Here is a 17,619-nt window from a genome sequence, read left to right as displayed (position 1 = left end):
GAAATGATTACATGTACGCAAGTAATATACAATACCTTAGTTTGAAAGTAAATATAGGAGGAGCAAGGAGATATTTGATCATCATGTACAGAGATAAAGTTGTACAGAATGGATAATTGGCCTTCAAACACATACTTGCATATGAATTTGTATTAGACTACATTATATTTGTAGAACTTTGTCCACATTTTGTACATAAAGAAAACAGACAGAAAGAAAGCGGCAGTTGTATCTGATTTAAAAAAAAAGGTCTGTCTGCACATTTTTTCGATATATTCCTTTGATTTATTCTTGTAATGCCATGTCAGGAGTAACAAAATAATTCCTCAAAAGAATAAATGTCACTTTCACACTAAAAAACAGAGATTTGCTGGAAATGTAGCTGACTGACAAAGTAAATGTCCAGTTAGAATTTGATTTTTATTGTCTGTTGTTTTTTTCTGCTGAAAGCTTACATCACTGCTAAGAAAATTCACATTTCAAATAGTCATTCTTTAAACTGATTTAAATTGAAACAGCTGACGCCCAAATAAGAACTTTGTATCATTGCCCAGACTCTAACAGCTCTTCAAGACAACAGAATGCTAGCATTAGCATTTTGAAGGGCACTGACACTAATTAATTCACAGGATGCTAATCGTCTGCATTAATGAAGCCAAGCCTTAAGAAATGTTAGCAAACGTGCCCCACATGTAAAGAAAGCTAAACTAGCCATGGGAAACAGGAGGCACGTGTGTGTGTCTGTGTGTGTGTAGGTGTGTGTGCGCGTGCTTGTGTGTGCATTCATTTCAGTGCGTACGTGAATTGTGTGTTCCATGTTAACATGTGCGTTTTAACAGCCCGATGTGCTTGTGCTCATTAACGTCTGCTGTTTTACTTGTGAGTGTACTGCGGGTCACAGCACAGGCAGAAGCCATGTCTACCAGCTTAAATACTAAACACACAACACTAATCAAAAACAATGTGAAATTCATTATACTTCAGTTTAACTTGAGCCTGTTCACTGCAGGAAAACACTTATTACAAACCAAAAACAAAGAGGAGAACGGCAATTGTTTTGTCATTGTGACTGACATTGATTTTGTACTAAAAGTCTGTGTTAAATTAATTTAGAACCGATACTCTATGAAGGGCCTAAAATGATTAGTTAAAATAAAGAGAATTGTTTTCACAGCATCCATGCAACAATAATTTATATTTAATGTGCAGTATATTGCATGTATTCAATGTACAAAGAAAAATGTTGACTTAAATTTGAGTCATTAACATTAATTAATGGACTTCCACCCCTCCCCCTGCATCATTACTGCTCTCCATTAAAGCAAAATAGGTAGCAATGTATGAAAAAATTCCTGAACACAAATAGGAAATTTAAGAACCAGTGGAAGCTAAGTTTTCTATTGATCCCTGTAGAATCCTGCCCACTGACTGCTGTGGTCCTGCATACTGACACATGCATTGCACTCCATAGACCCAATTATGTGTATTTGATTGTGTTACTGTCCACATCTGTCTGTATATGACCCTGTTAATACGTTCAACATGGTATAATTTTAAGTTTCACATTTGTTCATACTGTCAACTCCAAAATCAGTTTCCATGTGGATGGTCTGAGCATATGTGTGCCTCTGAAAGATGTTTATGTGTAGCAAGTACACTGTGAGGAGTGTTTGGTTCAGTTGCAGGATTTTTTTTTTTTTTTTTTACTAAAAACTGCTATGATAGACTTAAGTAACACTAAACCGAGAGGGGGGGCATTTAAAAATCTTTCATTTGAATCCACTAGAAAGGGGATATGGACATGTCACATGTGTACGGCACCACTTTGCATAAAACCTCCACAAATTACAATGGGTGGAATTTTGTACTGTTTAATATAACACACCTGCGATGCTACCAAATACACAACCATCTTAAAAGATTTGGAGAAGATAGTAAAAAGTGAAGTGGCACACAAACACTGTTATTTGAACACTCCATGCAGCTGAAAAAGAGTTTATGTAGAGCGCCTATGTTGTTATGCTCATATATGAAATACTTCTCATTTTTAATGTGCACACTTGCTCTCATAGGTTTCATCACCTTGGCAGCTCTGTTTTGTGTGTGTGTTTATATGTGTGTGTGTGTGTGTGTGTGTGTGTGTGTGTGTGTGTGTGTGTGTGTGTGTGTGTGTGTGTGTAGGTGTGTGTAGGTGTGTGTAGGTGTGTGTGGGGAGGGGGGCGCTATCAATAGTTGTCTTGTGATTATTATTTAACATGCATGTAGTCATTGATCGGAGACATTGATCGAAGGTTAAGAGCTAAAGGCCAGCTCACATTAAGACTTTGCCTCCCTAAGGAGCAATATGGAGCATTATTATTGAGGGACATTCTCAGCCTTTACTGCCACATATGCCTGAACACACCTACATGCCAGCTCAAAGAGAGATTACAGATGTGTGCAGCCACGTCTTATGCACAAACACACACACACAGCGACACACACTCACACACAAACTGAGTTGTTCATCTCTTCATCATTCCATAAGTCTATCTCTTTTCTCCACCCACTCGTCTCTTTGCCCGTCCATTCATCACACCCACAGATCCACACTTTAAAGAAAGAGAAAGGATCAGCCTCTGAGTATAAAGCCCCACTCCTGGATTCAGTTTCAGCTAGAGTATGTATGTTTTAGGGGGTTGTTTTAAACTAAAGAATAAAAATATGTGTTTGATTGTACTGTTAATGCTACTAAGATAGGTTTTAGCACAATTCTATAACTATCTATATTTGAAAGAAAATTAAAGTATTTTTGCACTTTTAGAGCACAGATATAATTAATAGAATACCATGAGAATTAACATTGTAGAATTTCCAACCCAAAATCATGGTTCACAGTAGCATCTCTGAATTGTTCCTCTTTGGATTTTGGATTGAATCTTCAGCACGTCCCCTGTGTGGCACACTGACTCAATGACACAGCAGACGAAGAGGTACAGACACTGAGAAAGACGCACATTGTTGAAAACATCGTCTCTGAAAGTTGTATGAGCATTCTGCACACTTTGAGCGTCGACTGCGCACTCGGACGCTTTTAAAAGGAAATTTTTCAAATGCACAAATGTTCTTCAATATAAGCAAACCATAATGTCATATTTCCATGTGAAATTTAACCTATTTTAGATTTCATCTGTGAGCAATACTGAATGTGGATAATAAAAAGTGCTTGCTCAATTAGTTTCTTTTGCATTTTCATTGTATATTTTGTGTTATTTTTCTCCAGACTCCATGCACATTGAAGATGTGGACGCAGTGCAGAAGCTCCAGGATGTGCTCCATGAGGCCCTGCAGGACTATGAGGCTTCCCAGCACCAGGAGGATCCCCGCCGGGCGGGCAAGCTGCTCATGACCCTCCCCCTGCTCCGCCAGACCTCCACCAAGGCTGTGCAGCACTTCTACAGCATCAAGCAGGATGGCAAAGTCCCAATGCACAAACTCTTCTTGGAGCTGCTGGAGGCCAAGGTCTGAGGACAGGGGATAGATGAAAGGACAGCTAGACACCAGTCTGAACCAGTTGAGCTGCAACTCAAACTGAACAACTCTGAATGACCTCTTGCTCTTTTACACACACACACACACACACACACACACACACACACACACACACAGACAAACGCACACACACACACATGCACTCTTACACACACACACACACACACACACACACACACACACACACACACACACACACACACACACACACACACACACACACACACACGCACTCTTACACACGCACACATACAGAAATATGTCCCTGAAGTTTGTCTGCTGACAAATCCCCCTATGAATAAAGAAGCTATCTCAACCTCCTACCTGAACCCTAAACCAAACTGTCTTCGACAAAAAGGCGCTCACTTGATCATCAGTTTTGGGGCCGCTGTGGCCAGACTGACGTAAACCCCCCCTGTTAGCAAGGGAACATATTTCCTAACAATTACTTAACAGCAGTTACCACGGTGAATCCCAACGCTGACGATGGCAAAACACTTATGCATTTAATAACGATTAAGATGTTATTAATGACAAACGCTTAAATGAGGACACATTTAAAAGAAACTGAAAACTCTTCATTTTAGCTCTGAGAGACTGTAAGACTGCACTCGTGTCTCCCTTCCCCTCACCGTTTCCCCCAACAGAGTTTTTTAAGAGTTCACGAAGAGAACGAGTGGGGGAAAAAAATGAACACCGAGGAAATATTAATGACGTTTGTTGTCAAAGTACATGTACAATGAAACTTGGATGGATGGACAGAAAGAAAAGAAGAGGAGATTTGCCCTGCCAAAGAATGGAACCATCCATTCAGAGGATGCCAGCAAACTTAACTGTCATAACCCAAAACTGTTTCTGGATTGACCCACCAGTGGCTTTCAGTCCTGGGCCTCAAGAGTACCGCTGGTTCTCTGGTCTAACAGTTATTTAAGAATTTTTCTGCTAATTCTGAAAACCAGCAGGGCTCAAGAGTTTCAATTACCAGGATTGGAAACGACTGCGGTAAACACTTTACAGTTCTCCCTAAATTCAGCTCCTGGTTTCCCATGACTCCCCTACTTCAACTACAACTTTACTATTTGTTGTATTTGCTGAGGACCGGTGATCCTGGCCTCCCAAACCTGTCAGTATTACCATAGTATCAGTGTGTGTACACTCAACAAAGCTAAAAATGGTTTCAAATATTCTAGCCACTCGAGGTTTGGTTGATTGACAGTAGAAATATTACTTTTTATTTGCTTCTATCAAAGCAAAACTTGATCTATATTGTCAAGAATGGATTCCTGCTTGGCTTACAGACAGATGATGTTCACATTGTCTGTGATATTATATGCTCTGTCAAACCCCCTCCTGTGTTTGCATGTCTATTTGAAACATTTTTAGCTGCTTAGCGGTCCAGGTTTGCAGCTCTCCACGTACCAGTCAGTAGAGATTTCAGTCTGTCAATGTGCCATTATAAATAGTCCAGCCCACGCTCATTACCCACACTCCAAAAACTACCAAGTGTCACCTCAGTACTACCCTCCTCGCCCCGTTGTGTTCACAACTTCCAGCTCGTCTCTTGCGTCAGTACAGAGATATTTTTGTGAATCATTCAGGGAGTGCAGGGGGAGCTTCAGTCATCTAAACGCAATACAAACCCGAAGGAAAGGTGTGCTGACAAAACTGACTGAAGAACAACTGCTGTTGCTTTGAAACTCCTCGACTTTTTTTCTTAATTTCTACCTTGAAAATAATCTTAGCGGTGATACCAATATTAGGGTTGTAAATAATTGTCATCCTGTATATGACATATAACATGGCTTTGTTTTTGTTATTAATATTGTCTTCTTAAAACTGAATCAATCAATATGTCTTTCCTTTTTTCTATCAGCTTGACCACTTTCAGCAATTATCATATATATATATATATATAAATATAACAAGTAATAATGTATTAACAAATCAGCGTTTATCTTAGAAACTCTGAGCAATAGTGGTTTTTAAAGGAGGGGTTTGTGCATATGGACTAAGTCTGCAATATTAACATTACGTGCCAGTCTTAAAATTTGGGAGAGAGAGGACGAGGATTTGGAGGAGAATTTGTAGCTTCTCTTTCTCTCTGTGTAACTTGCCATAAGCTATTAGATAACAGTCAACATTTCCTTTGTTAGTGACATTTAGGCAGGAGAAATACGGACTAGGAATGTCGGGATGTGATGTTCCTGCTGATTTCACATGAAAGCTATGTGGAAGAACTGCTGGGTGACTGGGTTAAAGAAGCAGCTACAAACAAAAACATCACATGTTCGGAGGTTTGCACCTTTCTTGTGACCGACTTCTTTTTATGGTCACATTTAACGTCATTTAAGAAAAAAAGACACTTCTTTGTTTAAAACCAACAGTTAAACACAACACAGTTTTTGCTCATTTGCACCAGAGGGTGTAAAACTGTTTTGGCCATCAGAATAACCCGGTGAAATCTGCAGTAGAATGGTGCTGAGGAAAATCAAAACATCAACCAAACCAAATGACGTGGCACTAGCTGCTTCCTGTTAGCTCGCTACCCGTTTAAGTGTTGTTACGTAGATTCTATATTCCATATACCATCTAAACAACTAAAAATAATTATTAAAAACAGCCTCACAGATTAAGCTGCATTTTATTGATATTCCTAAATTCACAAAACTAGCTAGCTAGCTGGTGTTGTCATTCAAATCAGCTGCCTTTGTTTAGAGCGAACAGGCGACGTCGTGCAGCGTAGTCATTTAAAATGTGACTTTAATTAACTGTAACAGACTTTAAGATGATGATCGTTTTATTTGACAGTGATTTGGAGTCATTTGTTAACTGTCAACACCAATACGGTTGCTTGTTAAAATTCAAATGGTTTCTCCAGAAACAGGAAAAGCTGAGCTGACAGGAAGCTGTCTTCCACAGTCAAATGAATTTCTCTCTTATAGCAAGATTGTATACTGTGTGGTTGACTGATCACAGCTTTAACAGGTAGACAGTTGAGGAGTGGTTTTTTTTCTATCTTTTATTTATGTAATTTCTAAAGCCGAATAAGAATGCCAAAATGTAATCTAGACGACAGCGTAATCTAATATAAAATGGCAACTTGTCACAGCTGAGGAGTGCGGCGGTTTAAAGTGTAGTTGATCTCTAACATCACACGCTCTGTATCAAACATCAGTATTATTAGTAAGGGGTATTTTCTCAGCCTTCTTAAACATTGTATATTGTAAATTATACAGATTATAATTCTAACATAAGACATTTTATTGGAAACGAAATCCAGAAAAAAAAACGAAAAAAAATGTAGTTCAGCCTGTGTGTTTCATGTTTGCTGTTTTTTCTATCAAGAAAAGAAACCTTTTCTTTGGTTTTATCTGTTGTTTTTTTGTTTGTTTGTTTCCTTTTAAAGTCCTCTTTCTGTTTGACCCTTTCCTCCTCTGTTGACTCCTCTAAGGCGTTGCTGTGTAATTTTTTCTTGTGGTGATTCCCGTTCTTGTGCCGTGTGCTTCTTCTTTAGATGACACAGAGTAGAGTAGAGGCCATGTTGTCTGTCTGTCTGTCGGATCAGTCCGCTGGGGGTCTGGGCACCGGATTCTCTCTCAATGAACCGAACCGGATATAAGGCTCTTCTTCTAGAAACTTAACTAGACCACCAGGATCAAATTACAGTACTCATCTTTACCAAACTATACATGAATAATTAAATATTTAGTATCTAAATGAAGAAACACCTTAACAAGTATTTAAAAAGGGATCATTTGTGTAACTTTCCTGTAGAATAAACAATATACTGTATATCTTTAGGTTAAATAATGCTGAAATGAAAAGGACATTTGAGTAATTCAGAACTGTAGGTGACTCTTTTTTGATAAACTCGCTGTACATAACTGCCTTCCATACAGCTCAGCTCAGTCATTATCTTTACCGTTTCAGCAGGAAAAAAGAGAAAATATGAAGATGAGTTTTCAGCTTATTTCCTGGAAGATGTCTTGCTTTACAACAAACCCTGAGAAGCTTTGGTGTGGGTTGACGGGGAAGAAATGTCAAAGAAAATGCTTGACATGTTTAATTTGCACTTGCTGTTTTTCCTACACCTTACATTCATCCACGACGGGGACATGATTCCACATTCTGGTCCAATTGAGCCGCAAAATTAAAGAGTTAAATTCTAATTTTTACCAGCTTTGAATTAACATTTTCCTATTTTTCCTCATGATGCAAATTTCTAGATTCAGACGCTGCACTGTAAACACCATAAATTCAAATATTCTAGGGTTCATCAAAGGTCTTGAACGCAGACATTTGTTGTTTTTAGAGGGGGAAATATACAGATACAATATTTCACAGGTGCACGTGAGATATTTGTAGCTCGAGCTCCCAGTGACGAAGATGAATTTCTCATGTTGATTGTAACTTAGAACGCTGTCAGAAAGACGGTATTTATTACCATCCACTGTACATTAATCTTCACAACTTATGGAAGAAAGGTGCTCTTCTCTCTAACTGTTACTGTTTTTATTTATGTGTCAGTTGTCGAACTGATCCTGTGCGCTAAACAGTTCAACACGGTGAAAGATGTGACATGGTCTCCCTGAGGTGATTAACGCTGAGCTGAATCTGGTTAATAGTTGTGTTTGAAATTGGACTTGGAAATGGGTCCCAGAGGTGCCCCTTTGTCTCGCTAGCTGGGGCATTTTTAGACGCCTGAAAAGAAAAATCTGACCAGCAGAAATCAGAAGGGAGATTGTGTGTTTCTTTCCGAGGTTTTGATGTAACTTGCTGCTCATAGCCACAATGTTATTCAGATGTACAGGATGAAGGCTTTTACCTTGTTTTTTTTTTTCTTGTTAAAAAGCAATATTTTAAAGACTACAATGATGAGGCAGGAGTTGCACAAGTTTGTGTCGGGTTATAGATCCGAATGCCGATGGATCTATTAGAATGATTCTGCAGTTGGTGTTAAAGCCACATAAATAACAACAAACAAAGCTGGTATTTCCATGAGGAGCAGTGGAAGAAGGACTGTCTGGGTTTTTTGCTTGTTTTTTTTTTTTTTTTTGCAGAGTTTGACCTGGTTGCACTTTGGGCATCATGTTGTTGGCCTCATTTGGAACTTAGACCCATTAGCGACAAACTCTCCATGTAACAATAGTTTAGTTGGAGCAGAAGGACAGGTTATTGAGCCATAGTGACAAAACCAGATTGTCCATCTTCCATAGCTGCCCCTGAAAACTGCTAAGGCCAAACTGTGTCTATCTACAGCTCAACAGTGTTTAGTCATTTAGTTGTATTTAATCCCCAAATGTAACTGCCACTTGTGCTGCAGGCTTCCCCTGCAGTTTGAATTTGCAAATATGAAGGAAATATTTAAGGGAGAGAAAAAGTTTGGGAACATTTGGATTCAAAGGATATTTAAGGATTTTTTTAAAAAAAACACCCTGGAGTGGTGGAGAAGACTTGTGGACGAGAGAAGACCCTGTAGTGTTATTACAACATGTCCGTAGATTTTAGATGTGCTTCACATCAGTAAATGAAAAAAAAAAAGATAAACAATTACCTGTATATTTTTGTGACGTGTATCATACAAGTGTGCTGCAACAATAATGTCCATTTGTGTAAATGTATTTATTTCACATTGTATATATTGTTCAATGCAAAAAGAGAGACCTATGATTCTGTAACTTAAACTACTATGGGTTGAAACATTACATGTGTTACTCCAGACTATGCCTTTCAGGATTATTACAGTAGAGCAATATCAATTAAAACCAGGCTTCCAGTTTTGAAATCCGTCTTGTGTCTCTGATTGTCTTCGCATTGTTTTGTTGCTTGTGAGTTTTTGTGTTTCCCTCATAGTGAGCAATGAGCACATCATTTTATCATTTATTTCAGGATTCAACAGATAAACAGAAATCCAGGAAAACGTCTGGAGGGGCAGCTACAGCATTTAAAAGCTCTTACCTGAGCCGTTGTTTATTATTTGTCCTATTTGTGAGAAAATAATAAGAAAACAAATAAAAGTAGCTGCTACTGTGCAGCTGTTAGTTTTTCATCACCAAGGAGGCGTAGAGAACAGCAAGGAGAGACACTATTTCAGTGGTCAAAGCAGGAGTCTTAATTGCTGACAGACAATATGTTCTACAAAAATGTTTTCTGTTTTACAAAGGCAGTCCTTATGCTAACTTAAAAATCAGCTGTTAAAGTGAGAGGTGACGTTTATTCTTTTGTTTTACAGCTGTTGATATCAGATCTTTTAGTGAAACTGAGTGAAGTTTGTGATATTTTGTGATGAACCACCCTCATGCATGAATTACACATCAGTAATAGGCTGATTTTACACATGGTCCATGATGATGGAGATACAGGAAAACTATATTGCAAAAATAGCATATTGTCAATACTGTAGATATCTGCCTCACAATTTCATAAATTATGTTTTTAAAGGAACACAGAAGAACCAAAGTGGAGAACAAAGTAGCAGAAGTTTAAAATTGATAGCTGCCTCTAAGAACACTAAAAATGACCAACAATTTTAAACATGGCTGACAGCAATTAACCCTCTAAATCATCCAGATATCCATAAAAACAAAAACAAACGCATTACACAACCAAGTGGGCCAAGAAGTGCATGAAACGTGATCAGTTGTTTTTAGCTACGTTGCCAGCACGGCCCCTGGGATGGCAATATTTGTCAGCATTCGTGGTTACCAAATGATGTATCCTAGTGAGTCTCGTTGAACATATGAAGCGTTATACATACTGATCATAATCACAAAATGGTAACGCTGTAATGATGAGCATGTTGCTAAATATGTTAGCATGCTGCTGTGAGCTCAGAGCATCTCTCTGCGAAAGTACAGTCTCACAACCTTTTGTCGTAATAGGCTTTGTTTTATGTTGCATTTTAGTGCTTTGCTGAAGGGAACTACAGCAGCGGGTGTCGAGGCAGGAGGGAGGTTTATAAGTCATCTGCCAAACACTCATCTATCTGTCCACTACAGCCAGGTAGGATGCTACTTCTCAGGGTCATAGACCACACACATGCATTTATGGAGCTGTTTTCAGCTACCGTTGCCTTAGAATGATGGAGAGCAATAAAGAACGAGTGTTAGGAGGGAAAATAAGGGGAGAGGGGGAGAGGGGGGGGAGGAGGAGGAAGGAAGAGGGAAGAGGAAGTGGGAACAGCTTGCTCCGGTGGGTGGCTAACTACTGTCCATTCTGAATGACCAGATCTCCTGCTCTTGCCAAGGGCACTAAACACACACACACACACACACACACGCACACACACCCCCACACACACACACACACAGATTAAGACATGCTGTGCACAACATTAAAAACAATGGATCCTGCAAAATCATAAGCAACCAAGAGTAAAAAACAAACATAAGCTTGTCATACCCCTTCTCTCTCTTTAAATCTCATATCATTAGCGTCCGCTCTTCTTCACTATTTCCTTTCAGATGTCCCTCTTTCTTCCTTGTCTCACCATCCATTCCTTTCATTCCCTTTTTCACTCTCATCCTCTTGTCTCTCTCTCTCTCTGTCCCCCCTAAGAGCCAGCAGCAGTAAATGGGATGCAGAGGCCAGATATTTAATGTAGCAGAGAGCTGCGAAGCGTTTTAAGAAGCCTTTTCCTGACAGGGGGAGCCCTGACCTGCAGGCAAATATTTTTCAACCAGATGACATAAGAAGATATTAGTGGAAAAGAGAGCAATATTTTTATTCCTTTTTTTCCCCCTTTTCTTTCCCTGCAATATCTCCGGAGCTCTACTATTTGGGCTGCTGCCTGGTCACTCAGCCCCTCTTGCACATATGTTTTATTTTACTTGCTTGCCTTTTGGAGTTCATTTATTTTATTTTATCTTTGATTCATTATTATGATACGATAAAAGCTACTTGAGCATTTCAGCTGCCGAGGGGCTCTTATCGTTAACCTTGTGGAACGCATGTAAGAGTGGGTTCCACATGCCGCATCGCTAATGGCCAACTTAACTCCTTTCTTCTCCTCCTCCACCTTCTGGCTTCATCTACATCTCTCCTTCCATCTCTCTCCGAGCACCTTTCATCTCTTTATCTCGCTGCTGTACTATCTCCTCTTTTCTCCCATAATCTCCTCCTACTGTATTTCTATTTTTTTAACTCTTTTTTTTTTTTAACTTTCTCAATTCAGTATTCACACTGGTTGGATTGTCTTTGTACACGGGAAAATAAAAGTCAGCACAGCTCTGTTTTGCTCTACTCAGCATAACTGACGAATAAATGACACAGGTTTTTGTGACTGTCCAACTCAAGCACTAAAAAGAGGATATAACCCCGATCTGTCACTGTTGATAATTGTGATGGCTTTTTCAGTGCTTTAAAGCTCGGCTTACTGATAGGGCTTTTTCAGTCACTGTCGGTGATTCCTCATCAGCTAACATTATTTTTGGGGTCCCACAGGGTTAAATTTTCGGCCCCATTTCGTTCTACATTTGCATGCATAAAGTTTCACTTTTCTACCAGAGAAGTACAGTTATGGCTGCCCATAACACCTAATGGCACCATTAGTCTACACAGCTGCAGAAGCTGCCTTACAGATATGAGTTGTTGAAGGTTGCCAAGATTTGCACAACTTAATGAATCCAAAGCATAAGGCACCTTTCTATTCAAACAACTCTATTACTCTAATTTGCTGTAAATGAGGTAAAATTTCAGGTAAGGTGTATTAACAATTTGAGGGACATTTTGGATTTTTAATGGACTGGATATCTATTGTGGTGATGTGTCCAATTTTGTAGAATCCATCTGTCTGTCTCTCTCTCTCTGTCATACTATATATGTAATTTTGTTGTTTCCATATATGTAAATATGCCTCGTGAAACATTAAAAAGCACCAAAATACACATGATCTTATGTAATAGTGAGGCTACAAAAGTTTTTGTTCAATTATTGAATATTACTGTATTTTTTGATCCCATGATTTCATGATTTTACTGTATCTTTGGGTCTTCTATACCACAGAACAGTAATAATCTGGCAGCTGGTTCTCCCAGAAATTACTGTAAAAATCTTGTAAAATTGTTGGAATTTTCAGTCATTTTGTAGTTTCAATTTTACATGAGATCGTGTGTAATTTCTGGCTTTGTAATGTTTAGTGAGGGATATTTTCATGAGTAAAAAGAATAACATTACATATAGACAGATCGACTGTCATACAAAATACCTTAAATTAAACAAACTCATGTAAAGTTACAGAGCAAGTACGTTCATTCAGCATCTACTCTGAACCTGCTAAGGAAAGAGTTGCTAAATGACTTCTGTAGTGGCCATCGACATCTTGAGATGCATTGACATTTATATATTATTTAAAATATTCAAAAAACAAACATTTAAAAACTCCAAATTGCAGAACTTTTTATACTTGTCTGTTGTAGAAAACACTACATCAAAAAAGCAAACATGCTACAAAGTGCAATGGAAACTAGTGAATAATTTATGATAGTTGTGGGGAGTCATACATGAAACAAATATGAAGACATGTTTCTTCATCATTTTCGCTCATTTGACTGGTCCTTATTTCATTATTTGATTTTTGCAGCCATTTTTTCTGCACTGACACCCAAATGAAGAATTAGTATTAGTTGATTATCTCTATATGGTCATTTCCTAGAATTCGTTTAAAAGTTGCTTGTTTTTCCAGATTTTCTGGATGTTTGGTCAAAACTTACACTGCATTTGGAAGAAAACCTTTGAAGTAACATGATTGGCAGTGTATTTGTCATTGCTCACAGCTGATGAGAAGCTTTTGTCAGTAGTTCTGTCATTAAAAGAGAGGCAAAATCTGACAGTTGAAAAAGACCAGAGCAATGATTGTGTCCTGTTATCAGGATTTAGTTTGGTTGTTTCAGAGGATGTAGAGATGCTGTCAAGTAGCGGTGGACGGATTTGCTGCTATCTTCAGAAATCCAGAATTTGTTCTTTTACTTTATGTGGAACATACAAGTAACACGGCTGCACAAATCGACTTTCCATTCAGACCTCAGGCTGGGCTCAGATTTCATTTCAGAGAGCCTCTTATTGGGTTTGAGAGCAGGTCTGGATGTGATTTTCACCTCCTAATACAGTGCCAAACAGGGTCGGTCTCCAAGGGTGACCATATCTGTTTTAGGCTATGTGACCTGTGAAGTGCTAATGTGTGGCAGCTTCACACTGATTCTCACTGATGGCATTTCAAAGGCCTGTTTTTGGGGCTATTCAACCCTCCCACACATGTATGTATAGACATATCTATCTATCTATCCATCTATCTATATATATGTGTGTGTGTGTGTGTGTGTGTGTGTGTGTGTGTGTGTGTGTGTGTGTGTGTGTGTGTGTGTGTGTGTGTGTGTGTGTGTGTGTGTGTGTGTGTGTGTGTGTGTGGCTTTGCTGCATGTGTGTGTTTTATCCCTGCATCCCTTTGTATCAGTGGTAGGGTTCCCTCGGGTTTCACAGGCCTAGTGACATAGACTCACGGTGGTAATGGCCTTTCACAGCATCCAGCTCCCCAGACACACACACACACACACACACACACACACACACACACACACACACACACACTGAAACACAGATAAGGGGAGTAACATAATGACAAATCAACTGGTGCACAAACACGAGCACAGATGGAGGAAAATGCACAAGAGCTACACAACATGCATTCTTGAGTAGAAGTCCAGTAATGTGAATGTTAACCCTCGTGTCATCCTGCAGGTCAAAATTGACTAAAGTTTGAAACTTCTGATGTCCACATTTTGAACATTTTCGGGAAATCTTTGAACATTTTTTGGTCTAAAAAAAGAAATGATAAGAATGTTTCTTTAAGAACATTCACATAAAAATCAACCAAAACCCAGTGAAATTTGCTGGATTTTGCTTGATTTTTATGTGAATGGTTTTAAAGAAAATATAACAAGTTTTACTGATATATATGCAATCGCTTTAAATATTTTTAGGGTTTTTTGGAAGATTTTTGCTAATCTTTTTGAAAATATTTACAAGAATTTTCTTGCCAAATTTAGAGGATTTTTTTTTTTAAATAAAACTTTAAAGGAAATTTTTTTAAGGAATTATTGGAATTTTCTTCCTGAAGGTTTTGCAAATTTTCTAAACTTGTGGAATTTTTTTGCTGAATTTTTGGATTTTTGTCAGACAAGGAAGCAATATATTTGTTGCCTGTAAATGAGGACAAACGAAGGGTTAAATCCAGAACCCTCTCACACACAACAAGAGGACAATAAAGAATAACTTTTTCTTCTGTGACACGACTCTCTGCTTACTTTGTCGTCTCTTCTTCACCATTCTTTCTTCTCTCCTTGCTCTCCATTGACCCCCGTCTCCATCAAATCACACACAGCCTGACTTATCTCTCAGGCTAACCAGCAGACCACTCTGCTTGTAACATTTGTGCAATGATTTACTTGTTCTTTTCTTTCTCTCTGTCATTCAATCCTTGATCTGGCCTTCATTCCTTCCTGTCATTCACTTTCTTTTAATCTTATTCACTATAACCATAAATCAGCCGCGCTCACTCGCCTCGTTTCCATCCCTCGCCTCTTTTCCATTTCTCCACCATCCCATCCTCTTGTGTCATCCCATTCTCCATCCTTTCCCCTCTCTGTCCCCATTCTCTCCCCCATCCCTCTATCATGCAGGGTGTAAAGTGGCTTCGGTGGCGGCGTTGCATTTGTGCTGCATGTGCGAGCTATAAGAGGGTCAGCTGTCTATTTGCACTTTTAACGTCTTAACTCTATACGATGGGCCATTTATTCTCACTCTCTTCTCTCTCCCCCCTCCCTCCACTCTCCCCCTCCTTCCCATCCTCTTTCTGTGTCTATTGCTCTCGATCTCTCTCTTAGGACAGTAAATGTTTTAACTCTCCATTCTATGGGCCATTCATTAAGTTAGTGTACTTTAATAAATAGTCTGACGTGTCAGTGGCCAGTGAATTAGTGGCACTTTAAATCCCCCACCAGTGGCCAATATACGGCTGGAAGGTTTGATATGCAGCAGCCACTCTTTCTCAGAAAACCAATTAGAGCTTACCAGGGCCAGTATGCATGTTAATAACACATGTCACTATTTAAAGCACAACAATTTCACTAACTTATCACTGTTTAGAGCGAGTGAACAAACAAGAAAAAGTGCTCAAATTGAGTTCTGGAAAAGTGTGACTTTGTAGAAATATTGCTTTATTCTGAATATAGAATGTATATTTACTTAAGCATGTGTTATACAGTAGTAATATGACACATTAACACTGATATAACAAATGAAACAGCCCAACATTGACACTATCACTATGTTACATATTGTGCAAATAACATGCAAGAGTGCTGGAACATTGATGATCAAAGCAGCTGAGCACCATCTTTTGCTGTAACTGATACCTAAAATATTTAACAGACTTAAATCAACATTTTGTAGGCCAGAATGAGTTCTACAGCACCAACACTGGAAGAAGTGCTCCGTCTATTTAACACGTCAGATAAGAGTGTTTTGATTGGGGTAATGAATGTGTGTAGAATATCTGACTTCAAGCAGGCTGGGGTTAGTGAGTTTTACTTAGAGTTGGCTGAGGTCAGGACAACCTTATACCTATAATAAAGTTTAACCTCAATGCAGCAAACTGGGTTGGGTTTGGTTACAGGTGCAATACAACACAAAGCATCAGTGACTACAGCCATCACTGATGGGTTTCTGTTACTGAGCTGTAATCTCAACTTGCAGTACAAACAAGATCGATAGATAGATAGATAGATAGATGGTTTATTAATCCTGAGGGAAATTCCAGCAACAACTTCAACAATTAAAAAAATTCTGGCAATCGTTTATGATTGGAAGACTTTAGTGCTGACTACATTGACAGCCGTGCTAGACAACCCACGGCAACGAATTTAATTCTCTGCCAGGGTGGGTCGAGTTACCCTCCATAAGGCTCGAGGCTGGATTCTCCTAAAACTGGCCGGACGAATCACCATGAAGTGTAGAGTCAGAAGGCGGGCGTAACTAAGTGACGACAGAGGCGCGACGATTCTGACAGAAACAACCGGCGCACAATAAACAGTTATCATTCGACTCGTCTTTGGCCACAGCCCTTAAAGATTTGAAGCTAAAATTCAACTTGAAAGATAAACAAAGGACGGCACTGAAGTGTTTCATTGAGAAGAAAGACGTATTTGGACTTATGCCGACGGGATATGGCAAATCCTTAATATACCAGTTGGCTCCGCTGGTTGGGAAGCTAATGGGACTTAGCCACAATCCGCTGGCGCTCTAGGAACTATGTCAGCCTATTCGTTGCACTGATTGGTTGTATACCTACCCAATTGCTGCAGAGTGATTTGAAAGACAACCTTTTAGCCCGCCTCCCTCCCTGTCGAGCGGTCCTAGACCCTTGTGCCTTCAGAACATGGGTCTAGCGCGGCTAGGCTAGCTGACTGTGAGACGTGACACAAAATGTTGTTGGAGAAAAGTTGTCTGACTTCCTGAGAGGGACATTTCTATTAATTTTTCTTACTCAAAGTAATAAATCTCAAGTTGTTGTTTTTTTTCTTTTTTTGCCTCTTTAACAACTGGCCTGGGACAACAGATGGAAATGTGCATTTTTGGCTCTTTTAGATGTTTTTTTTCCCCCTCTTAATCAATTAACATTGTTCCTGTCCATTGAATAAATAAATTAATTAATTAAATAGAATGGAAAATGATATTGCAGAATTTCAGAGAGCCAAGTATATTCTGAAATGTGTTTCGCAGACTCTTTTACTCTACATTGTGCCCTCTTATGGTAAAAAAAAAAAAAAAAAAAAAACTATCAATGCAGTAAATTTAACCTGATCAGCAGAATGTTTCGTATTTTATTCCATATACTGCACCTATTGTCCTCCCTTTGCAGCCACTGATGTACAGCAAAGTCTATGATTCTTTTCAAGGAAATAAATAAACAAATTGCGTGCATTTAGTCAGTTGATTCCCATGGGTGAGTCTAAGTGATGATAGTTTCGAAAGTGCCCCGAGCTAATAATACAGCCTTGACAGGGGAAAGGTGATTGGCATAGACAAAGTGTG

At 39.0% G+C, this 17,619-nt stretch overlaps 1 protein-coding gene and 1 long non-coding RNA gene across 8 annotated transcripts in view; one reads left to right on the top strand and one right to left on the bottom strand.

Annotated features, from left to right (window-relative positions):
• The window catches only part of esrrga (estrogen-related receptor gamma a), a 155,234-nt gene extending 145,918 nt beyond the window's left edge, over window positions 1–9,316 (top strand). For all 7 annotated transcript variants that reach the window (XM_051939893.1, XM_051939886.1, XM_051939877.1 and 4 more), the window contains one exon: window positions 3,263–9,316. In XM_051939893.1, coding sequence (XP_051795853.1) covers window positions 3,263–3,507 — 245 coding nt within the window. In that variant the 3' untranslated portion in view covers window positions 3,508–9,316. The remainder of the gene's footprint in view (window positions 1–3,262) is intronic.
• LOC127531177 (uncharacterized) overlaps window positions 1–16,978 on the bottom strand; it is a 387,768-nt gene extending 370,790 nt beyond the window's left edge. The window contains exon 1 of the long non-coding RNA XR_007938162.1: window positions 16,435–16,978. This is a non-coding gene — a long non-coding RNA (uncharacterized LOC127531177). The remainder of the gene's footprint in view (window positions 1–16,434) is intronic.
• Between the last annotated feature and the right edge of the window lie 641 nt (window positions 16,979–17,619).

The sequence above is a fragment of the Acanthochromis polyacanthus genome, chromosome 2, assembly GCF_021347895.1.
Source record: "Acanthochromis polyacanthus isolate Apoly-LR-REF ecotype Palm Island chromosome 2, KAUST_Apoly_ChrSc, whole genome shotgun sequence".
NCBI lineage: Eukaryota > Metazoa > Chordata > Actinopteri > Pomacentridae > Acanthochromis > Acanthochromis polyacanthus.
Note: the sequence above shows the minus strand (reverse complement) of the source record. Positions and strands in the feature narration are given on the sequence as shown.